Source organism: Hipposideros armiger, unplaced genomic scaffold (assembly GCF_001890085.2).
Source record: "Hipposideros armiger isolate ML-2016 unplaced genomic scaffold, ASM189008v1 scaffold_460, whole genome shotgun sequence".
Lineage (NCBI taxonomy): Eukaryota > Metazoa > Chordata > Mammalia > Chiroptera > Hipposideridae > Hipposideros > Hipposideros armiger.
Window position 1 is genome coordinate 582,228 of NW_017731810.1, and position 23,963 is coordinate 606,190.

General features: G+C 50.7%; 1 protein-coding gene across 6 annotated transcripts in view; it reads left to right on the plus strand.

The window, feature by feature from the left end:
* The window catches only part of MYH11 (myosin heavy chain 11), a 117,044-nt gene that overhangs the window by 74,373 nt on the left and 18,708 nt on the right, over positions 1-23,963 (plus strand). For all 6 annotated transcript variants that reach the window (XM_019666084.1, XM_019666087.1, XM_019666088.1 and 3 more), the window contains 18 exons: positions 1,159-1,302; positions 3,428-3,523; positions 5,600-5,718; positions 6,462-6,614; positions 7,583-7,756; positions 8,762-8,935; positions 10,784-10,898; positions 13,297-13,490; positions 14,884-15,005; positions 15,117-15,186; positions 15,342-15,502; positions 16,960-17,068; positions 18,777-18,908; positions 19,009-19,215; positions 20,126-20,263; positions 21,300-21,423; positions 21,772-21,943; positions 23,578-23,790. In XM_019666084.1, the coding sequence (XP_019521629.1) occupies positions 1,159-1,302; positions 3,428-3,523; positions 5,600-5,718; positions 6,462-6,614; positions 7,583-7,756; positions 8,762-8,935; positions 10,784-10,898; positions 13,297-13,490; positions 14,884-15,005; positions 15,117-15,186; positions 15,342-15,502; positions 16,960-17,068; positions 18,777-18,908; positions 19,009-19,215; positions 20,126-20,263; positions 21,300-21,423; positions 21,772-21,943; positions 23,578-23,790 (2,617 nt within the window). The remainder of the gene's footprint in view (positions 1-1,158; positions 1,303-3,427; positions 3,524-5,599; positions 5,719-6,461; positions 6,615-7,582; positions 7,757-8,761; positions 8,936-10,783; positions 10,899-13,296; positions 13,491-14,883; positions 15,006-15,116; positions 15,187-15,341; positions 15,503-16,959; positions 17,069-18,776; positions 18,909-19,008; positions 19,216-20,125; positions 20,264-21,299; positions 21,424-21,771; positions 21,944-23,577; positions 23,791-23,963) is intronic.

Below are 23,963 nucleotides of genomic sequence, written 5' to 3' on the forward strand. Positions count from 1 at the left end.
ACTTTCCTCCAAAAGTATAATCACATCCAGCCTCATTAAAGATTGATCTGGGAGAGAACACTTGATATATTTGGAGGGTGTTATAAAAGCAAATAGTGTGAGAAAAAAAAGAAGCAATTATGAATTTTGGGGAGAAGGGAGGGTCTGAATAACAAGAAAGCTGTGTAACCACAGAATATGACCTTAGAACAGTGTTTAATAGGTATAATAATATAAACAAGGAGTTGGCAAAAGTTTTTGCTAAAGGGCCAGGTAGTAAATAGTGTCAGCTTTGGGTTCCATATGGTCTCGGTTGCAACTACTCAGCTCTGGTGTTGTAGCGTGAAAGCAGCCATAGACAGTAAACAAGGAAATGGGGGTGGCTGTGTTCCAATAAAACTTTACGAAAACAAGCAGCCTACCAGATTTGCCAACCCCTGATATAAACCTTATCTACTGATTCCATCTACAAAGAATTGGAGGAGAGGGACGATGCTGTACAAGGGCTGTGTTTATCCACCATGGCAGGAAGTCAATAGATATTATCTAATTTTGACATATTCAGAAACAGCCCATTATGGATGATATATAAACATAATATTAGTAAGCCCGTTATATCAAGATAATGCTTTGACTACCAGAAGACACAGCCAAAAGAGATAAAAGCAGTTATTGTGGGGTAAGGTAGGAGTTGGAGAAGGGGTGGGATAGAGAACGGCGTTTTTATTCTAAGCCTTTTGGTAGTAATTGATTTTAAAAATTCATATGCATGTATGGTTTTATTTTCTATAAGTTAATAAATGAATGGATAAAGATTGATCTGAATTTTCAGACAGCTTTGTTCCTGAAGGCAGAGTTTCTCTGGGCAGTTAAGATAAAGGTGTCTATTCCTTTGGGTAAATGCAACCCCGTGTCAGGGGTCATGGCTTGGCCAGCAGAGTCATGGCCGGATTTCAGTTGCCAGGTACCCTGGGGCAGTGCACAACCTGCACCGCTGTACAAGGCTGGTGATGGCTGGGGAGGCCGTCTATGCGATGATACGGAAGGAAGGTGTTAAATCAACCAAGTCTTGGGAAAGAGAAAGAAATGATGACACCCCAGATGCTTTATCGGGTTCCTGTCTCATGTTCAAGCAGTAGCGTGCCTTCCTGACCACACCCCATCTTCCTCTCCTTCTAGGCGACTTGCTTTTGGAGGGTTTCAGCAACTACACATTCCTCTCCAATGGCTATGTGCCTATCCCGGCTGCCCAGGATGATGAGATGTTCCTGGAAACCTTGGAGGCCATGGGGATCATGGGCTTCTCTGAAGAGGAGCAGCTGTGTAAGTCTTCACACCTTGAGTCTGGAAGCTGGCAACGACCCCTGGATTTATACTCTTGGTTCCACTGGAACCAATTAGGGACCCTTCTCTGGTCAGGACAGATTTCTGCTCTGTGAATTCCTCACTCCCTCAAAAAAAAAAAAAAAAGGAGAAAGAAAATGAACATGACTTTAGGTGGTTTGTTGGTGTTGTAGAAAAGGGGCAGCATCAGTTAGGACTCTTTCAGTGACAAGCGACCCAAATTGACTTAAACAAAAAGGAAAATGATTCACTGATACAGCTGAATCATTTTCAGGGATACTGGTTTTAGGTACCGCAAGTCTAGGGGCTCAAAGGTTGTCTCTAGAATCTGGCCTGTCAACAATATTGTCTTCAGGTAGGCTGTAGTTTCTTGGCAGCAAAATAGCTGCTGTGGCTCCAGCCCTTACATCCAGCAGAAGAGAGCAGAGTAGATTCATTCACTTCTTGAGTCCCTGAATGGATTCTCATTGACTCTTAGCCGTTGGCCTAGGTTGATGTGCATATTTCTGGAGCTGCTCGTTAGAACCAGGGTCATGCAAAGCTCTGGAGATGGACATAGAAAGGTAGTTGACCTCATCAAGATCATGTGGGCAGAGGATAGGGGAGAGGGAGTTATTGAGGCAGCAGATTTACTTGTGTTCTTCCTGGAAAGGCAGTTCTGGTGATAGACCTGTTATGGTCAATTTCATCAACCAGTGACCAAGAAACACATTTGGTGCTGAGAACAGAACAGCTCAAAAAGATACTCCTGGTCTCCACACTGTGCTTTAAGGAACACTTTTTCTTCTGGATTACACGTGCCCCCATGTTCAAGGTTAATCTCTTTTGGGAACACCAGGGAAAGACTGGAAAATTTCCCTTTCCCACGCCCCTTTAGGGCCCCAAAATAGCGCTAAGGTTGCCGAAATGCAGCTCTGGGGAGGGGTAGGTCCTCCCGAGATAACTTGGGGCCCACGAAAAGAAGGCTCCATGGGTCAGTTGACAAATGGATGGTGTTTGTGGATTTTGGCCAGGGTCCCACATCAGAATCCAGTGCTAACAGCATCCCTTCCTGAATGACATGGGCTCTCCAAGATTAATTCATTTTATTTGGACATGAGTCAGTTTTGCTTCTAATCATTGCTTAAAAAAAACAACAACAACTAATGATTAAGTACTTGCTGTGTCCAGGCATTTGCTAAATCCCCCCTCTTTTTAATGTACCAGGATGTCCAGTTTTATTTAAATAATAAAAGACTGGAGCAAACTAAAATGTTGATTGATAGCGGATTTATTATCTTTTGACCTTATTAAAGTAAATGAGGGGGCCATTTAAATTGTTTTAGCAAAACAGTGACTTATTCGTGGAAATGCTTATATGTCAAGTGAAGACATCAGGTGACAAAGCAATACGCTAAGTGCTTCATATGCATTATTTAATCACAACAACCCTAAGAGGTGGCTGTTGTTACTCCGAGTTTGCCTGTCCTTGAACTTTCTGTCAGTGGACTTAATATGGTATATGCTTGTTTGCATTTGGTGTCTTTTCTTTTCTTTTTTTTTTAGCATTTGTATTTGTGAGATGCAGACATTTTGTTGTTTTTAGTATTAAATCCTTCATTCTCTTTGCTATGTAGCAGGGATTCTGTAAGGAGTCAGGTAGTAAATATTTTAGCCTTCGTGGGCCATACAGTCTGTCGCAACTGTTCAACCCTGCCATTGTAGCATGCAAAAAGCTGTAGACAATATGTAAACGAACTGAGTGTGGCTGTGTTCCAATAAAACTTTATTGACAATACATTCCAATAACACTTTATTTACCATGGCAGGCAGTGGGCTGGATTTGGTCCCCAGGCTGTAGCTCGCCAACCCCTGGTCCATAGTATTCCATTGTAGCACAAGGTCTTAGCCGTCGTCTGAAAATAGTCTGCTGTCCCCGCCGGGTTTGCTCTCTCATTGACAGGGAGTTGGGGTGATTCGGTTTTCTCCCAAAAGCTCAGAATTGAGTCTCTTTAGGAGAAAAGTATAGGCTGCACTGGGTCCCCAGTGCCTTTTAGATTCGCAACCTCCAGAGTACACTGCTGTTGGCATCTGTGTCTTATCTGCCCTTCTCTCCTCATCACAGCCACATTGAAGGTGGTGTCCTCCGTCCTGCAGCTTGGCAATATTGTCTTCAAGAAGGAACGGAACACAGACCAGGCGTCTATGCCGGATAACACAGGTGCTTGCCGCCCTTTCCAATAACCGGTGACTTGGGTGATGAGACGGAGGGTCACGTCCAGGCTTCGGTTGTTTTTTTTTTCTGGATGAGGTTATGTGGGGGGTGTTAACAAGAGCTAAACTAAGTGATTTTCATGGACTTGTCTCTTTTTTCAAATGTTTCTCCGCTGAAGACCCTACAGTGGGAAGTTCTTGAATCAGAGTATAGGGGGGAATCTGATAGTTTTAGATCAGACGGGATCCTTACGAAGCGTCAGTTCGAAAACCCCCCACTCATTCGTTTTAACAAATATTTTTCAGCACGTACTGTAGGCCCCACTTCTTATGACACAGGTGGTCTTGCTGGGGAGGCAGACCTCAAATTTCTCTGCAGAGTTTGCCAGATAACATATTATAAGATGCCCAGTTCAACTCGAATGTCAGATGTAGAAGGAACACTTCTGATTATAAATAGGTCCTAGGCAATAGCTGGGACATAATTATACTAAAAAAGAGTTCGTTGTTTATCTGACATTCATGTTTAACTGGGCATCCTGGTTGTTGGTTTTTTTTTCTTTCTAAATCTGACAGCCCTACCTGCACAGAAGCAGTGTTTTGTATTATGACACGACCACTTGGCCACCACTGGGCTTGTTGATGGCTGAGCCGAAAGGCTAACTCAGGTTCCCAGCTTGCCCACCCTTGCCCTCGACACCCCTGCCCCAAGCAGTCTGTTGTGTTGCTTTTGCAAGCCTCCTAGAGCTTACCCTCCCTGTGACCTATCAGTTGTTTCTTAGGGGTGATGCTCCCCAATATGGCATGTTAAAGGCATCCTCACTCCCGGGAGAGACTTTCAGGGAAAGAGGAACCCAAAAATCATCCTTGGAAAGATTTTTTTCCCCAAAAAAATCCTAAAGTCACTTTATGTATCGTTCACCTTGCTCGTGCAAACCATCATGCAGCGCTAGCATTCATGTTTAAAAAGCAGCTAATGGTGGATTTTTTTTTCCGAGAAAAAAGATTTTAAATACAGAAATATACACATTGATATAGCAAGAACCGACATGTCCCCCATCCAGAGTTGATGTTTGTGAATATTTTCTAATACTGCTTTGTCTTTAAAATGACACAAAACAGTGTAGATAACATGGATAGCCCTTGTTCTCCCAACTGGGCCCTACCTCTTCCCGCCACCTCCTGGCGACCACAATTGTTCTCTACCGCGTACCCTTCCAGGTTGACTTTTATGCTTTCCCTCCCGTGTGAGACAGAACAATATACAGTGTCACTCTGTGAGTGTGTTTTTGATTTACATAAATAATATCACCCTGTAGACATCATTCTGCAACGTTTTTTTTCTACTTTACACTCGCCCTTGTCTAGATTGCGGTTTCTCAATAGTAGCATCCCCGACTGTGACAACCAAAAGTGCCTCTAGCTGTTGTCCAAATGTCCTGTGAGGGCAAAATCTTCCCCAGTTGCAAACCACGGGTCTAGAGAGTAAGAGGAAAAAGGAAGTCATTCTTTTATTATTTGGTATCCTGTCTTAGGAAAAATACCATGATATGTTTGTTTGCTCCCATATTAATGGACATTTAAGTTGCTTCCAATATTGAGCCACTACAAACAATGCTGTAACACATCTCTTGGAACTGTGGAGCAGACGTTTATTGAATAGTTAACGATATCTCAGGCTTTCCATACCTTTCCTGACTTAATCCCACTGACAACCCCACAGGTACCAAATACAGCTGATTCTTTTCCCAAGCTGAGAAAAGCAAGACTCTGTGCAGTTAAACAGCGTTTCCAAAACCACGTGGCGAGGAAGTGGGAAGGGGGCCAGGACTTGAACCTGGAACGTCTGACCATGAGCCCCCATTCGGGCATACCTCCATCTCACCCCTGTCATTGCCTCTTAGCAAAACATTGGGGGTGAGGTCACGAATGACAGTTTTTAAGACTCTTTCATGCGGTGTTTCCGACCATCATGCTCCATTTCTCAAAAAAAGACCAGTGTGCACACAGACCACAGGTATCCCATGGGATGGGCCTTTCTTTCCAAGCCTTCTCTTTTGTGATGCCGCTTTTCTCCATCCAGCTGCTCAGAAAGTTTGTCACCTCATGGGAATTAACGTGACGGATTTCACCAGAGCGATCCTGACTCCACGTATCAAAGTTGGGCGGGATGTGGTACAGAAAGCTCAGACCAAAGAACAGGTAACGATGCGCTTGCCATTTATTCCTGCAGAATCTTCCATCCGTCCATCCATCTATCCGTCCATCCATCATCCATCCATCCACCATGCATCCATCTGTCCATCCATTCATTCATCCATCCATCCATCCATCCATATATTTGTTTGTCTGTCCATCCATCCATCCATCCATCCATCCATCCATCCATCCATCCATCCATCCATGTATTCGTCCTTTTTATCCATCTGTCCATCTCTTTCTCCCTCATCCATCCAATACTAGAATATTCAAAGTCCTATGTCGGGTTTTGAAGACACAATACTGAACAAGAACAGCTGAGCCCCTCACTTAGGACATCATCTTGATCTCCTAGTGGTAGGGACAAGGTCTGACCTAAGAGGTTGATCTCTGGACATGACCGTGTACCGTATCTAGAGGCAGGACTGACCACCTCTAAATGGTCCCTGGGATGGAACAGGCTGCAGTGTCCCAGGTCCCTCGGACAGGAAGTGTTTACTTGTCCACACGGCCTTTCCCTAGGGCTGACCACTCTACTCCTGACTGCTACATTTCTACTGGTTGCAGAGATGGTGTAGTTTCCTTTTTTTTTTTTTTTTTTAGCTTGTCAGTTTATTTTTTAAGGACTCATTATTGTGGGGGTGGGGGGTGGGGAGGGCGTGCAGGGGAAGATAAAACCTGAGCCATGAGCTGGGCTCCTGCGAAAATGCAGCCCCTGGAATCATGGTGTACCCTGCCCCCCACAGGCAGACTTTGCCATAGAGGCTCTGGCCAAGGCCACCTATGAGCGCCTTTTCCGCTGGATACTCAGCCGCGTGAACAAAGCCCTGGACAAGACCCACCGGCAAGGGGCTTCGTTCCTGGGGATCCTGGACATCGCTGGATTTGAGATCTTTGAGGTACCGCTTGGCAGGGTGGTGACAGCCATGGTCTTGGTTGTCTGGGATGAAGCGTCGCCTTGGAGAAGCCATTGTTTGGGAGGAAGGCAGGCAGCCGGCTACGACAGGGTGGTAGGCTGTCTGTCAAGGTTAGTTCCTCGAGGGCGGACGAGACACAAGCCCACCGGGGAGTGTATTGGTCTGGGAAGCTGCGACGGTCGGAGGCGCAGCTGGACCCCACAGGCAGGCAGAGCCCGCAGGCAGGACCTGATCTCCCGCCAGCTCCCTCTGTCCACCGCCCTCCACATTGGCTCCACTCTCAAGCAGTCTCTCCCCTCATGGTGGCAAGATGCTGCCGCAGCGCTCGCCTGCCTCTCGGCAACCTTGGCGGTTCCAGCTCCTTCCAGCTGTTTCCAACAGTTCCAACCCAAATCTTGGAATTGAGTCTCACTGACTCGTACTCACTGGAGTTGGGCTGCATGGTCTCCTCAGAGCCAAGCACCGTTGTCAGGGGCCTGCTGTGCTTTCTGGAATGTCACCATGGCCACCGAACACCCCTTCCCATGTGTTGGAGGGAAGGTCTCAGTGAAAGGGCAAGTCTTGAGGTTGACAGATGTTCCAAAACCCACCTACTGTGGAATTATTCCCTCTCTGAGCCTGTTTCCATATCTGCAAAATGGGGGTGCGAAAAACACCTCACACAGTTATTCTTTCCATAAATCATTGTGCCAATGGCAGTGATCAGCCCCCGTCAGCCAAAGTGTGTGTAGGCCATGCGTCCTGAGAACAGGTCACTTTGGCCAGGCCTTGTCGGTGCTTGTGAACTTCAGGCAGCCCTGGTGGGGGCCTGAGCCCTCTCTGGGTGCTGACATAGCAGAGCAGGCTGTTGCGGAAAGGGCGTCCAGCCCTGGGGCTGTCTGCAGGGTGGAGCTTCTGGGGGTCACCCCATCCCAGATGCTCACCAGGCCTCCGCGCTGTCCCGTGCTCAGGTGAACTCCTTCGAGCAGCTGTGCATCAACTACACCAACGAGAAGCTGCAGCAGCTCTTCAACCACACCATGTTCATCCTGGAGCAGGAGGAGTACCAGCGCGAGGGCATCGAGTGGAACTTCATCGACTTCGGGCTGGACCTGCAGCCCTGCATCGAGCTCATCGAGCGGCCGGTGAGGCCTGCACCGCACTCGCATGCCTGGGTGGCCCCGTGCAGCCGGCACGGGCACCCTCCCTTCTCTCCGTGTGCATGGCTCCCCTGGCACCGGTCCCTGTGAGCGCACTCACGCTTGCCCTTAACCCACATTTGAGTAGCAAAGGTATTTTCCTTTTTTTATTTCTCGCTCCCTTGCTCCCTCGCTCTCTCCCTCCCTCCCTCTCTCCCTCCCTCCCTCTCTTCCTCCCCTTCTCTTCCCGTCTCCCACCCATTCATTCCCAAAGTCAGAAGTCTTTGTTTTGTTCACTGACATTTCCCAAACTCCTAGAATCTTGCACATAGTAGGTACCCAATAAATAATTGTTGCGTGATTGTTTACTGAGCACCTACTATGTGCTGCCCCGGTCTTTAAGGGCTAGGGATGTAACCGTGAATGAGATCACCTTGCTCCCTGCCCTCCTTGGAGGAGCAGGCAATGAAACCAGACAGACGAATAAAGCAGCTAAACTCTCGATAAAGCCAAAGTGAAGTGACTCAGGGAGGCCTGCTTTGCACAGAGCTGTCAAGAAACGCTTCCCTGATCTGAGTCCAAACAGTGAAGCCCATTCCAGCGGAGAGAATGGCATGTGCAAATCAGGCTGTGCTCCTGACACCTTAGTGTAGACTGTCTCCCACTGGGATGCACTTGACTAAAAGGAACCCTGAGGTGAAGTTATATACAAAGCAACGAAGGCCTTTGCAACAAGTATGAAATCTTTGGGATGTTGCGTGTGCTGCCCACTAGGGGGCAGCAGCAAACAGATGTTATGGTGTTGGCGCCGGCCTTTCTGTCCCGAATGCCAGCCCATTGGACACACGGTGATTTGGCGACAGACTTTTGGGGAAAGGGAGGAGTGCAAAAATCCATTTTTATATCGAGAGCTGGGGGCTGCCTATGCGTGTGTTTAGGTGGTCAGCCCTTCCTGGCGAGCCTGAGGCTCGGGCGCCCTCGCCATGACCCGGCCCTACCTGTCCTCCGCAGAACAACCCCCCAGGTGTGCTGGCCCTGCTGGACGAGGAGTGCTGGTTCCCCAAAGCCACGGACAAGTCCTTCGTGGAGAAGCTGTGCAACGAGCAAGGCAACCACCCCAAGTTTCAGAAGCCCAAGCAGCTGAAGGACAAAACCGAGTTCTCCATCATCCACTACGCCGGCAAGGTACCAGCCGACCGGCCCAGGGTCCGCTGTGTCCCCGGGGATTCGGGCGGGCTGCTCAGAGCGGGAACCACTGGGCAACGGCAGAGCCCGAAGACGTTTGGGGGGGCCAGATCCCAAGCAAGCCCTACGCGGGATTTGTCTAGGCGTCTGTAAGGGACCAGATATATATGTATATATATATATATGCATACGTATATATGTACATATATATGTATACGTATATATATATATACACACACACATATATATGTATATATATGTATACGTATATATGTATAGATATATACATATATATGTATATATATGTATATATGAATGTATATACGTATATATATACATATGTACATATATACATATACGTATATATATACATATATACATATATACATATATACATATATACGTATATACATATATACGTATATATATACTTATATACATATACATATACATACGTACATATATATATCAGCCTCTCTAATACTAATATATTCCCACCATGGTGGCCAGGCCCTTCTTTCTTACATAGACTCTTCCTGCTACATGTTAAACCCAACAGGAAGGGCCAACCAGAATGGAGTGACTGGTGAACCCACTTTTGGGTCCAACAAGAATCCCCCGTATCACGGCCTCGGAGTTGCCATTGCCACCCTGTGCCATTCAGGGACACCTGGGACGGCTGTCGCTGTTGTCACTGTCAACTCCCCCCGCCCCCTTCCTCCTCTTCTTCCTCTTCTTCATCATCATCGTGTCATGGCTGTTACCGTACAGGACCTCCCCGCTGTGGCTCCTGAAGCTTTCTGGATAATGTAGAAAAGACATAACTTGGTCTAGGTTGACAGAGTCTTAAGAGTATTTTGTTTACTCCCAGTCTTCCCACTGCATCATGGGAACCAGCAATGCCCTAAACCAGGGTTTGGCAAACTGCAGGCCATGCACCAAATCTGGCCTACAGCCTGTTTTTATAAGTAAAGTTTTATTGGCACACAGCCACACCTATTTGGGAACATAACATCTATGGGTGTTTTCATGCTGTAACGGCAGAGTTGAGTAGTTGCGATAGACTGTATGGCCCACAAAGCTAAAAATATTTATTATATGGGCGTTTACCAAAAAAGTTTGCCGACTCCTTAAGGCACAGAGAGGTAATGCTTTTCTTTTCCCCACTTTACAAGTTTTTTTTGTTTTTTGTTGTTGTTTTTTTAATCCCAGTGCCCTCTCAGGTCAGGCCTGGCCATCACCATAACAACCCACATCCCATAATCATCTGTCAGAGCTATTTACCAGTTCCTTCCACTTCATAGCCACAATAATAAAATTAAAGCTTTGGCCACCGTCAGTGTTCAAGTTGGGCGAATTTATAGCCATATTGTCAAAATCTCCAAGTTATTAAAACAATTATGTTCACCAGAGAAGAGAAAAGAGGTCCCCAAACTTAAGTTAAAAACTAGGATTGTTGTCAAGCCTTCTGTAGATGAGGGGAGGACTTTGGACGTGAGGGAGGGTGCTTGCCATCAGCAAATGCCTTTCAGAGGAAGCAGGCATCGTGCCAGGCTCTGGAGGAAGGAGACGGCCAGAGGAGGCTTCCTGGGAGAAGGCAAGGAATAGAGACCAGGCTTTCTCAGCAATGGCTACCACTGGCTGATGCCCTACTGTGCGCAGGGCCCTTTAAAGCACTGACCTGTTGGTCTCTTTATTGGTGTTTGTGGATTCCCATCATGGCGGCTAATGTCGTTTCCTCTCTGATCTCGGAACACCCGGGAGGGAAACTGGGGTTCGGGGGCCCTGCCCTTTCGTTCGTAACTGAAGCAGGAGCACCTGACCGGTGGGGTGGTTCGCTCTCCGCAGGTAGACTACAACGCAAGCGCCTGGCTGACCAAGAACATGGACCCGCTGAATGACAATGTGATCTCCCTTCTCAATGCCTCCTCGGACAAGTTTGTGGCCGACCTGTGGAAGGACGGTGAGGCCCTGCCTTCTGGAGCTGGGGAACTGGGCGCTCAGAGCCCTCCACCCGCTGCCCACGCCTGCTCCCAGGAGGGGCGGGTCTCCGTGGGGTAGGGGAGGGGGCACTGTTGGGAGGCACTAGGCACGTCTTGTTGACACATTCAGCCACTTCCTGAGTGGTGACCCCTGAGCCCCTCAACCCCACACCTGGACCCCAGGGAGGAGGTCTTGAGATAGAGCAGTGACGGAGGAAACAGCATATGCCGCGGCATGGTGAGTGGGAGCGCCCCCATCTAGAGTCAGAAAGACTGAACTCATTTCTCTGCCATGCATTAGCTGTGTGACCTTAGACAAGTCACTTGACTTCGTGAAGCTTCAGCGTCCTCGTTAGTAAAACCAGGGAAATAATAATAGTCCGCACCTCTCCTGGGGTTACTGCGAGGGTAAAATTAGACCAGTGGGGCTCAAGCTTGAGCATGCATCGGGCTTACCTGGTACGGGAGGGTGCTTGTTAAAACTCAGATCGCTGAGCAGCACCCCCAGAGGCTCTGAATCTGCAGGTCTGGGCGGGGCCTGAGCATCTGCATTTCTAATAAACTCCCAGGAGATGCTGATATGCTGCAGGTCTAGGGACCACACTTTGGTTCCTTCTGAGAACCAGAGACTAGATCATTCATGTGACGTGCTTAGCACCTGCTCAGTACATGCCAGCCGCGGTGATGGTACAAGGGGTGGTGGGCTGTGCTGCTTTGGTTCCCGGACCTCCATGCCCACAGCAGGTTTTGTCCTCAGTGCATAGCCTGTGGGCCTGGGGCTTTCAGGACTGGTCGCCCTTGTTTTAGGCATGGGGGTCAGCTGTGCCAACATTGAGCGTCACCATGTACCACGCCCTGGGATGGTGTAGCAGTGTCTCACCCTGGGTCTCCCTCACATTGGGACTCCTAACTAACTCAGAAAGGCCCTTCCCTCAAGGAGCCCACAGTCCTATGGGAGACACAGGTAAGCAGAGAGAGCTTAAGTGAACACAGGAGCAGAAATGATGTAGTCCAATGCCAGTGGGGTTGAACTCACCACCATCAACCACCTGGATAGACCTGGCATCTGTAGACGACTTCATCCAACACCAGCAGAGTACATATTCTTCTCAAGCCCGCAGGGAACACTCACTGAGAGAGTACCCATCTTCAGAAATCTAAAAGAGGAGAAATAATACAATGTCTGCTCTCAGAATTAAGCCAGAAATTGGAATTAAACCAGAAATCAATACTAGGAAGATAACTGGAAAGTTCCAAAATATGTGGAGATTACACAATACCTTTCTAAATGACACGTGTCAAAGAAATTTTCTCTCTGAGCCATGTGTTATGTAGATGTGTGTTGCCATGTGTTGATTGTCTCAGGAGACGTTTTAAAATATTTTGAACGAAATGCAAATGAACGCACCACTTACCAAATTTGTGGAATGCAGCAAAAGCAGTGCCTTGAGGGAAATTTATAGTAATGCCAGGAGGTTGGGCTCATTATGTGTAGGACTGACTGGACTGGTGGGAGTCTGTCATTCTCTTCTGAAATAAAAGAGTGTTTGGTGGTGGTGATGATGATGATAATAATAATAATAATAATAATAATAACAATACCATCACCACCTACTCTTTATTGAGCACTTACTAAATGTGCCAGATTCCTACCTTAGGGTGTTTGCCACACCTTCTACCCCAAAATATTCTTTCTCTGGATATGTACCTAACCCCTCATTTCTTTCTGGTCTCTGCTCAAATATCAATTTATCGGAGAGACACCTTTATCACCCCATCTAACAGAGCACCCCGTCATTCTCTCTCTCTCCCTTTACCCTGCTCTATCGCTCCAAGCACGTCTCACCACTCAGCATATTGTATATTTATGTATGTGACCGTCTCCTTCCACTAGAATAGGCATAGGACAGGAGCTGGGGAGGACAGATGGGGTACAGGGCCTGTGTTCCCAGGGTCTGGCATATAGTAGGCTCTCAAAAAATATTTGTTGGTGGATGAAGGATCGAAGGTGGGCAGGAAGGTGAGGGCGTTCCGTGCCTTATTTGCATATTCCTGCCCTAGGAGGTAGATGCTGTTCTTCTGTAGGAGAATCTGAGGAACAAAACGGCACCGAGCAGTACTTACTCCCAGATCTCCGTGACAAAGTGTCAGAGAGAATGTGTTGTTCTGTCACTCGGGAGCTCTCAGGATTTCCCCAAATAGATGATGCTTGGAAAGCAATCCCCAACACCCCCCCTTACCTATTGCTAGAAGGAAGGCACTAGCAGCAGAGGGGGACCCAGGCTGTCCACACTCCGGGCCTGGTTCTCTGGCCTGTGGCGGGGGTGGAGGGGCCCCTCGGCGGGCCGGAGGCTGACGCCGCCCTCACGTGTTCCCCAGTGGACCGTATCGTGGGGCTGGACCAGATGGCCAAGATGACGGAGAGCTCGCTGCCCAGCGCCTCCAAGACCAAGAAGGGCATGTTCCGCACGGTGGGGCAGCTGTACAAGGAGCAGCTGGGGAAGCTCATGACCACGCTGCGCAACACCACGCCCAACTTCGTGCGCTGTATCATCCCTAACCACGAGAAGAGGGTGAGGCTGCCCACCCGGCCGCTCGGGGGGGGGTCGGGACGTCCCCTGGGAACATCACCAGGGTCTGCAGGGCAGGGGAAGGCAGACGGGGGTCGAGGGGCCAGAGGAAAGCCTGACCCCCGACCCCAAGGACTCCGTCTCGCATGGGAGGAAGGTTGTCAGAATTTGGTACCCAGGCCCTGTGCCGGAGGCAAGGCAAGGAGGGGAGGGTGGTAAGCATATCCAGAGACGCACAGCCCTGGAGTCGACGATTTGCATCCTCTCCCTCGTTGGTTCATTACGCCAGTTAATATTTACTGAGTTCCTACCTGTGTCAGGTGCTGGGGATACAGTGCTGGATACGCTCGAGGCCTTTCCTGCAGGCTTCTTGTACTCTAATGCAGGGGTGCTCAGCTGGGGGCAGTTGTGCCACCCCCACCCCCCACCCACCCAGGGGACCGTTGGCCATGTCTGGAGACATTTTTAGTTGTCATAACTGGGAGGGGGCCGCACCTGGCATTCAGTGCATAGAGACCAGCGATGCTGCTAAGCATCCTGCAGTGCACAGGGCAGCCCCCCACAACAGAGAAGGGTCCAGTCCCAAATGTCAGGAGTGCTGAGGTGGTGGAAGATCCCATGGAGAGGCAGACACACAAGCTGACGGCCATGATGGGCAATGGGGTCAATTATGAGCTACCAGACAGCCTCGGGGCTCAGAGAAGGTGAACTCTGCAAAGGCAGCAGCCTGGTGGAGCGGAAGGCGGGGTAGGGAGGGCAGCCTAGGCAGAGTGGCCCGTAAAGCAAAAGTGTGGAGGTGAGAAAGGGAGGATCTTGGCAAGACAGCGCAAGGTAGATGGTTTCGTGTCGACGTGTGATGGTGTGAGGCAGGGACTGGGGAGAGATGGGGCCGAGTCAGTAGTCAGGGGTAGATCTTGGACTTCCTTGTAGGCTGGCCAGAATTTGGCCCCCCTTCTAGGATACCATCAGGGCTTCTGAAGGCAGGGGTATGTCATGATCAGATTTACATTTTAGAAACCAAATGAGGGAATGTAAGGGAAAGGCAGGACTCGGGGATGAGAGACCAGGCAGGAGATGGTGGCGAGTGGATGGCAGTGACGACGGCCAATAGACAGAAGTGGGTGGGCTCGGAGAAACTTGGGAGGTAGGGACTACAGAGCTGGTGATGGACAGTTGGTGACAAAGAGGGCGGCAACAGCGAAGAGCCCCAGTTCCTAGCTCGGTGATGCTAGTGCCACCAAGTACGGGAGGGATGTCCCCTGAACGCTCCGTGGAGACTTCACCTGATGCCTGTATTGATCCCCAGGGGCCTGCCAAGGCGGGTCACCCAGACCTGAGATTTGGGGCTTGCTGCTCCCTGAGGCCCCGGGATCCATTGCTCTTTCTGCCTTTGCAGTCCGGCAAGCTGGATGCCTTTCTGGTGCTGGAGCAGCTGCGATGCAACGGGGTGTTGGAAGGCATTCGTATCTGCCGCCAGGGCTTCCCCAACAGGATTGTCTTCCAGGAGTTCCGACAACGGTGAGCCCCCCTGGGGCGGGGCATGGTGGCGGGCGGTGGGTGAGCAGGGCTGGGCAAAGGCAGGGGCAATGGAGCGGTACTCGGTCGGTGACTTCTGCCCTGTGTCTCCAGCTACGAGATCCTGGCTGCAAACGCCATTCCCAAAGGCTTCATGGACGGGAAGCAGGCCTGCATTCTCATGGTGAGCCACCAGCTCCGAAATTGAGCTGCAAACCTCCCAGCCCCTGGTGGCGCTGCCAGGAACCGCTTTGGGTGGAACCCTCCTTAAAACAGACTTAACTCCTGGCCACATGGCATGGCTGAGGACAGGAACCCTTGTCCTCTTTCCTTCTGCAGATCAAAGCCCTAGAACTCGACCCCAACTTGTACAGAATTGGGCAGAGCAAAATCTTCTTCCGCACCGGGGTCCTGGCCCACCTGGAAGAGGAGCGAGACTTGAAGATCACCGATGTCATCATGGCTTTCCAGGCCATGTGTCGCGGCTACCTGGCCAGAAAGTAAAGACCCGCATACTGTCACCTCCCCACAAACACAGATGGGAAACAAACATTCAGGGGCTTTCTGGCCTCCTGTTCCCATTCCCTGGCTCTCAGGAGCCATCCGCTTTAAGATGCTACACTGATTGAACGGCAGCTTTGTCTTGAGGGGGGGAGAAATGCTACCACTTGGATGTATGCAATAGTTATAAGGGCACGGTGGGAAGGAATGAAGACCATGGCTCTGGAGTTGTAGACCTGGGTTCTCGTCCTGGCTCCCCCACTTACTTGCTGATGAACCTCGGGCAAGTTCTCTCTCTCAGCCTCAGGTCCCTCCCCTGGGAAATGAGCTTGATCATACCTGCCTCGTGGAATGTTTTATAAGGAATCAGTGGTATATTGCCCGGAAAGGGTTGAGACTAGTGCCTGGTTATCATGTCAGCGGTGAGAGAATACGATCAAGTATCTGAGGAAAAGAGCATCTGGCTGTGTCTACATCCTTGTGTCCATAGGGGATTCTTGAGGCAGGATTTTGGACGATGTCCCTTCTGTTTGGGGAGCCTGAGGGTCTGGGTGGGGGCTAGGGCTCCTCAATGAAAGCCACGCCCTTAAAAGGGTGGCAGGAACTGATGGAGTAGCTCTGTGCAGGGCATATGGTATCATGAATATGGGACAGACCTAATGGGTTAAGTTGGAAAACCAGATTCTCTGTTGCCACCACTCCTGCCTCCAGACTTACTGGGGCAATTTTATCCTTCACGTTCACCCACATCCAAGATGGCAGCCGAGTAGAGAAAAAGGGATTGTACTCATTGCTCTGTGGTCTCTCAAACCCACAGCGCTTAAACAGGAAGAGTGGTATTTCCATGTCAGGTGTGAGATTTCTGGAATACACCCGAGGAAGGAATAGGTTTGTCAGACACTCAGCTGCGGGGAGGACATGGCACAGCTGAGTGCGTGCGGGGGCCCCCCTAGGAATGGTACAGCACAGATTGATTTCCTAGGTGGTGTTAGGATCACAGCTCTGAGTCCAGGGCACTTTGTGAGCCTTGGGTCTTCCTTGCCCGCTGAGAAAGGCTCTTGCTCCGTGGTCTGTGCCCAGACAGCATCAGGGCTCTGCAGATAAGAGTGAGGACCATACTCACGATAACATATGCCCTGCACAGAGCCTGTCCCAGGTCTGTGCACAGGTCTGTCCCATATTCATGATACCATATGCCCTGCACAGAGCTACTCCATCAGTTCCTGCCACCCTTTTAAGGGCAGAGCTACACCTCCATCAGTCCTGATGCTTCGAGCTTCCAGAGGAATCTGAGCTGGAGAGAAGCAGGGATGTCCCCATGCACGTCCGCAAAATCACAAGCCGAACAGATGGGTCTTGTTTTCAGGATGCTGCAGGGCGGGATGGCGTGACAGCACGGTGAGGCGTGTACTGGGCCCTCCAGGGCTTCTCATGGCTCCCCTGTGCCTCTCTCCAGGGCCTTTACCAAGAGGCAGCAGCAGCTGACGGCCATGAAGGTGATTCAGAGGAACTGCGCCGCCTACCTCAAGCTGCGGAACTGGCAGTGGTGGAGGCTCTTCACCAAGGTGAGTGCTCTGGGCCCGCGGCCGTGGGTCTTCCCTCCAGATGCTCCGGATGTGGGACTGGAGAGGGTCGACCGCGGATGTGCAACAGAGGGCCGGAGATCAACCCTCGTCTGTCGGCGATTCTCCAGGCCTCAGAGAGCCCGCCCTATTGGGCACATGGGTTCGCAGCCACGGCTGTCACACAGATCCAGAATATTTCCAACACCACGAGGGTCCCTCCATTGCCCCTTATAGCCACACCCACTTCCTTCCATAGCCTCTGGCAACCCCTAATCTGTCTTAATTTCTATGATTTTGTCATCTCAAGAAATGTTATGTAAATGAGGTCATACAGTGTGACCCCTTTTGGGACTGGGCTTTTTTTTTTTTTTTTCATTCAGCACCATTCTCTGGCTGAAACGGACCAATTGCCCAAAGACATATTCTGTTGCGACAGGCACAGCTTCCTCTGCTGTGCTCTTGAGGGTGTAAATTGGCACGAACCTTTTTCATTGGGCAAATATTGATCGAGTGCCCGCTATGCACCAGGCGTGTGCGAGGTGCTGGGCACAGAGCCATGAAAAGACATCATGGGCCCTGCCTGGCCTCATGAATATTCTAGTCAAGTGGGGGAGCAGATAGGTAATCCCTGGAACAAACAGGTAATGGCAAACTGGGGTGAGTGCGTGAAGGACGCCGCAGTGTGTGACACAGGCTTCCCTAGTGCCAGGTGGGGGCTTGAGCACAGGAGGTGGGAGTCAGCCTGGTGAACAACAGCGAGGGGAAGCAGCTTTTGAAATGTTCATCCTCAGAGACCCAACTTCTAAACAATCGGCCTATTTTTTTAAAAATCAGGAATTAAGGGTATTCATTGTGGCCTTATTTAGAATAGCAACATTTCAATATCCAGCCCCAGCCGGCTGATCAACAACGACTCATCTGTCATCAATGGGATACTTTTCAACTGTTAAAAATGATGGCTTTCTAGGGCCGGCCGAGTGGCGCATTGGTTAAGAGCTGGCTTGGGACGCCAGAGGGCCCTGGTTCGGATCCCACACATGAGGACCAGTAACACTGCCCTCTAAAAAAAACCACAAACAAACAAACAAAATGATGGCTTTCTAAAAATAAAGTTGTAAAAACGATGGAACAGCAGGGGTTGAGAATTATCTTGTAGTTTTAAGTAACAAAAGCACATAAAACTGAACGGCATGATCTCGAGTATATTTTTTAAACGTGTAGGAAAAAAAGACTGGAAGGAAATGCTAATAACGACCTTGAGGGGGATGTAGGAGTGAGGATTTTTATTTTTTATTTTCTCCTTGGAAGGAAACATATCAGCCTGTCAGCGGTAGTAGTCTCTCTCAGGGTGGAACTAAATGGGAGAAGGGGGAATTCTTTGCTTTCACCGCACTTTTTTCTGTTGTCCTAGGTTAGGGTTTCTCAATCTCGGCACTGTTGACATTTGGGGATGGATGACTCCTCACTGTGGGGCCGTCCTGTCCATTCTAGAATGTTTGGCAGCATCCCTGGCCTCGACCTCCTAGATGCTGGTAGCATCCCCTACCCTAGTCGTGACAGCTGAAACCGTCCCCAGAAATCGCCAAATGTCCCCTTGGGTTTGGTGGGGTCAACAATGTCCCCGGCTGAGAAGCACTGATCTAAATGACTACAAGACTCTATGCCTTGTGCCATGAACACAAATGCTGGTCTCCCCGTGTGTGCGCAGGTGAAGCCCCTGCTGCAGGTGACACGACAGGAGGAGGAGATGCAGGCCAAGGAGGATGAGCTGCAGAAGACCAAGGAGCGGCAGCAGAAGGCGGAGTGCGAGCTCAAGGAGCTGGAGCAGAAGCACTTGCAGGTACCGGGCCGGGAGCGTGGCTGGGGCTGCGGAGGGAGGGCGGCGGGTCGCCTGCTCCTGGGGGGAGCTCACTGGCCGCCTGCCCACCCCCTGTGTGCAGCTGGCCGAGGAGAAGACCCTGCTGCAGGAGCAGCTGCAGGCGGAAACGGAGCTCTACGCTGAAGCTGAGGAGATGCGGGTCCGTCTGGCGGCCAAGAAGCAAGAGCTGGAGGAGATCCTGCATGAGATGGAGGCCCGCCTGGAGGAGGAGGAAGACCGGGGCCAGCAGCTGCAGGCAGAAAAGAAGAAGATAGCGCAGCAGATGCTGGTAAGGTGCTGCAGGGGCTGTCCTTGGTGGGTACCAAGTCCCTGCAGGCCCGTGAGGCGTGTCTGATAATACACATCCCCACTGGACATAGAGATCAAGGCTTGGAGAGGAACGGCCAGCCGCCCACACGGGTCTCCACTGAAGCCTGCTCAGTTCTACTGCCCTGCCTTTTGAGTGCTTTTATTTTGTCTCCTAATAGCAGCCCTGTGTGAGGGGTAATGATATTAGTTAGCTATTGTTGCAGACCAAAACACCCGAAATAAACATTTATCTCACATAGTCAGGAATCTGAGAGTGGCTTAGCTAGTGGTGGGTCTGGCTTAGCCTCTCTCATGAGGTGACAGTCAAGATGTCAGCTGGGACTGCCGTCATCTGAAAGCTTGACTGGGGCTGGAGGACCCACTTGCATGTGGCCCACTCACACGGCTGTGGGTGGGAGGCCTCAGTCCGTCACCATGTGGGCTTTTCCACATGGCTGCTTGAGTGTCCTCACAACATGGCGTCTGGCTTCCCCCAAGCAGTAAATGAAGAGAGAGAACGCGGGAGGAAGCAACAGTGCCTTTTATAGCCTGATCGCTGATGTTACACTCCATCACTTCCTCTTGATTTTGTTAGAAGCAAGTCGCTAAGTCCAACCCATGCTCAAGGGGAGAGGAATTAGGCTCTGCCTTTTGAAGGGAGGAGTGTCCAAGAATTTGTGGACACATGAAACCATCATGGTGTCTACTGTCCCCGTTTTACAGATGAGGAGACAGGCTCCACGAAGCAAAGTGGCTTGCCCAAACCTATTTCTGTCGAAAGGAGACTGCAGAGCGCTGGAGCCGTGCGGCCCAGCCCGTGTCAGCCAGTTCCCAGAACTCCCTGAGAATGACTTCATTTTAAGTAAGGCTGTGATTCTTTTCCCACCAAGGACCTGGAAGAACAGCTGGAGGAGGAGGAAGCTGCGAGGCAGAAGCTGCAACTTGAGAAGGTCACGGCCGAGGCCAAGATCAAGAAACTGGAGGATGATATCCTGGTGATGGATGATCAGAACAATAAACTGTCAAAAGTGAGTGGGGAAGCGCGTCTGGGTTCGAATGACGGGCTCAGCAAGGACAAGGACTCCAGATTACTGTCCTTTTCTAGCCAAATACAAGGTATTGAAAGCGGAGCAAAGGGTGGCTGCCAGCAGCGACAAGGTGGCCGTGTGCCTGCCATCTGGATGCAGGCGTGCCATGGACTGGGTCCCTGGTGGTCCCACCAGCACCAGGCTGCCATGGAGCAAGTCTCAGCAACACTAGGACCAATGGAACCCCCAAGCTGTGCAAAGGGGTCAAAAGTGTCTGAGACTCTGGGGCCTTTCCTACATGGCCATAGGCCACGTCCAGTTAGAGAGAGGGAGACCAGCTGTCCTGGTTTGCCTGGGATGGAGGGGTTTCTGGGATGTGGGACTTTCAGCACCCAAACTGGGAAAGTCCCAGTGCAAACCAGGATGAGTGAGTCACCCTAGTTAGTAACCTCTAACCAGCCCCACTGAGGGCAGGCTCCTTTAAGTTGAGATGTCAGTGGGACACCGACGATGAGCCTGGCCTTGTTGGGTACCAGAAGGAGGACCCTGCCTTCATCGGGCTTATCCTCTAGTGATAAAGCAAATCAATAATCATACATGTAACTGTTAATTACCACTGTGATCAGGAGGTGTTCATCATATTATAAGAGCGCTAGGGGATGGAGGTAGGGTATTCAGGGAAGGCTTCCTGGAGGAAGTGATATTTAAGTAGAAACCTGAAGAATGAGGAGCAGTTAGAGGGACAGGGGCTGGAGGAGCATCCCAGGCAGATGGTCCTGTCTGTGCAAAGGCCCTGAGGCAGAGAAGGGCTGCCCTATGATAGGCAGCCCTTCTCTTCAGTGAGGCGAGAAGAGATGAGAAGTAGCCAATTTTTGGAAATTAATGAGCCTTTCTTCAGCATTTCGAAGTCTAGGTTGCATTTGGTTGTAGTGTGGGTTTTCCTTTCAACTGTGTATCTGGAAATTACTAAAAGTGAAATGCAGAACCTAGAACAAAGAACAGAGCTAACGATATTTCTTTTTCTCTTCCCAAAAAGGAGCGGAAACTCCTTGAAGAAAGGATTAGTGACTTAACAACGAATCTTGCTGAAGAGGAAGAGAAGGCCAAAAATCTTACCAAACTGAAAAATAAGCATGAATCTATGATTTCAGAACTGGAAGGTAAACTGGCTACCCAAAGAGGCTTTGAGAGGGTATTTTAAAACTGGGAAAATCAGAGAGGCAATTTTAGAATGGCAGACTATTTCAGGAGAGGTCAACCCTCTTCAGCTCCCAATCGCTTTTAGTCAACACACATTCATAATCAAAGGTGCTTTTCATGAGGACTGTCTGTCCCCAAGATGGTGGCGCGGGCGTGCCGATTACCACTAGGGAGATGTGTGTGTGTGCGTGCGCGCAGGCATGGGTACATGCATGTCCTCCGTGTGAAATGCCTGGGTGGGAAGGCTCACCTTCCAGGCGTCTTTCCGGTGGCTTCCACCTGCTGAAGGGCCCCTGGCTTTGTTGTAGTGCGGCTGAAGAAAGAGGAGAAGAACCGGCAGGAGCTGGAGAAGCTGAAACGGAAGCTGGAGGGTGAGGCCAGCGACTTCCACGAGCAGATTGCTGACCTGCAGGCCCAGATCGCTGAGCTCAAGATGCAGCTGGCCAAGAAGGAGGAGGAGCTGCAGGCGGCCCTGGCCAGGTAGCGGCTGCAGCATGTCCTGTGTGTTCATGTGCCCCTTGCCTCCTCCTCCAGGCAGGCCTCCATCTCATGCAAGGCGTCTCTGGGGCCAGGCCTCCTGGGAGCGACCCCGGCCCTGCTTGCACCTCCAGAACCATGCCTCTGATCTTCTCTTCCCTCCAAACTCATCCCTCTTGGTGTCTCCCATGGTGTTGGTCTTTTGGATGCCCAGGCCTTTCTCATCTACCCGACAGGGCTCCATTTTCTGTTGCGCACGGAGTCCCTTCCACAGGCATCGTACCCACCACGTTTCTGACACTGGGACTACCCTCCTCTCCCCAAGCCCTCCCTCCTCCTGAGTGAGGTCCTTGCTTGTGTGAATGGCGGTCCCCTCCGTAGCATTTGCCCAAGCCGCTCCTCCCACCCCCAGCAGGCAGCAGCCCTCAGACCCTGCCAGCCCTTTGACATGTGCCCCACACCCACTCCCTCCGTGTTTCCCCCCTCCCGGCTCTGAGCTGGCTTCACACAAATGGCCTCCCGCTGGGAAATTTGCAGCAGCAGCTGATGGTGCCTTTCCTGCGCACTGTGTGCTCCGCTCTCTTTAAGCAGTTACCTTTGCAGACACCTGGCCAGCTTTGCTGCTCTTCTCTGCATTGCACTGAGGAGGAAGCTGAGCCAGGGGAGGTGACAGGGCGTGTGACTGTCACCCAGCTTTTGAAAGGCGGAGCTGGGGATTCAAGCCCCAGAGCTCTCTGAGGGATCCGCAGGCAAGCTCTTTCTCTTTCAGCGCGTGCTGCGTTAACAGTGTCGGGGTGCTCAAGCAGAAACATCACTCTGGGTCACGAACCTGCTCAAAAACCTTTGGTGGCTTGGGCAGGAAAAAGCCTGGCCCAGCCGGGCCCAGCCGGGCCCGCGAAGCCCACCTGCCCTCCAGTCTGACCCTAACCCACCTGTTTCGCTTCCTCTCTCCCAAGTGCAGCACGATGGAAGTGCTGACCTCGCCCTGCCCTGTAGGATCTTTGCCTCTGTGCCTTTCCTCATGCTGTTCCCTCTTCCAGCCATCATGGGCAAAACCAGCAGCCAGCTCCACCAGCTCCACCCTGTCGTGGGGAGCTCCCTTTCCATGAAACTCCTAATGCGCTCCGAGCCACTCGAACCACCTGGACCCACGGTCACTGCCTCCCCCAGCCCAAGAGCCCTGGCCTTAACATGTCCCCAAGTCACATCTGGCCACGGGCTTTGCATGGTGCAGGCACTCAGCCACTGTTTGAGCAAATGGAAGAAAGAACAAACAAGTAGTTGCCTGGAAGGAATAATTGTCCAGTTTCAGAAAGCATCTAGCAGTGCTAGTCTGGAACCGGTGCTTTGCGTTTATACACATCACACACACACACACACACACACACACACACACACACACACCATGCAACACGTGATCGATTTTTTTTATATCAGACCTTGGAACTCACGTCCTGCGAAATCTCCAAGCCACTATAACAAGAAGGGACCCGCCATGTCCTGGGGATGTGGGTGGCACCTGTTTTGGTATCTGTGGGACATAAGCGGCTGCTTCCAGAAAGCAGTTTTGGCCGTGTTGTGGGACAGCCAAGGCCTGGAGCCCTGGGGTCTTAATTCTGGTGCCCTGTCCCTGGCAGGCTCGATGACGAAATTGCTCAGAAGAACAACGCCCTGAAGAAGATCCGGGAGCTGGAGGGCCACATCTCGGACCTGCAGGAGGACCTGGACTCAGAACGGGCTGCGAGGAACAAGGCCGAGAAGCAGAAGCGAGACCTGGGCGAGGAGCTGGAGGCACTGAAGACGGAGCTGGAGGACACGCTGGACAGCACAGCCACCCAGCAGGAGCTCCGGTGAGGGGGCTCCATGTGCTGTCCTGATTGCATTTGGCTGTCACTGACAAAAACATGATTAGTTTTCATCTTACTAATTTCGCCTCGCCATAGTGGGACATAATCAGAGAACGATTTGAAAACTATAGAAAAGTGGACACTTCAGTCCCCCCACCAGTTAACATTTTGGGGTA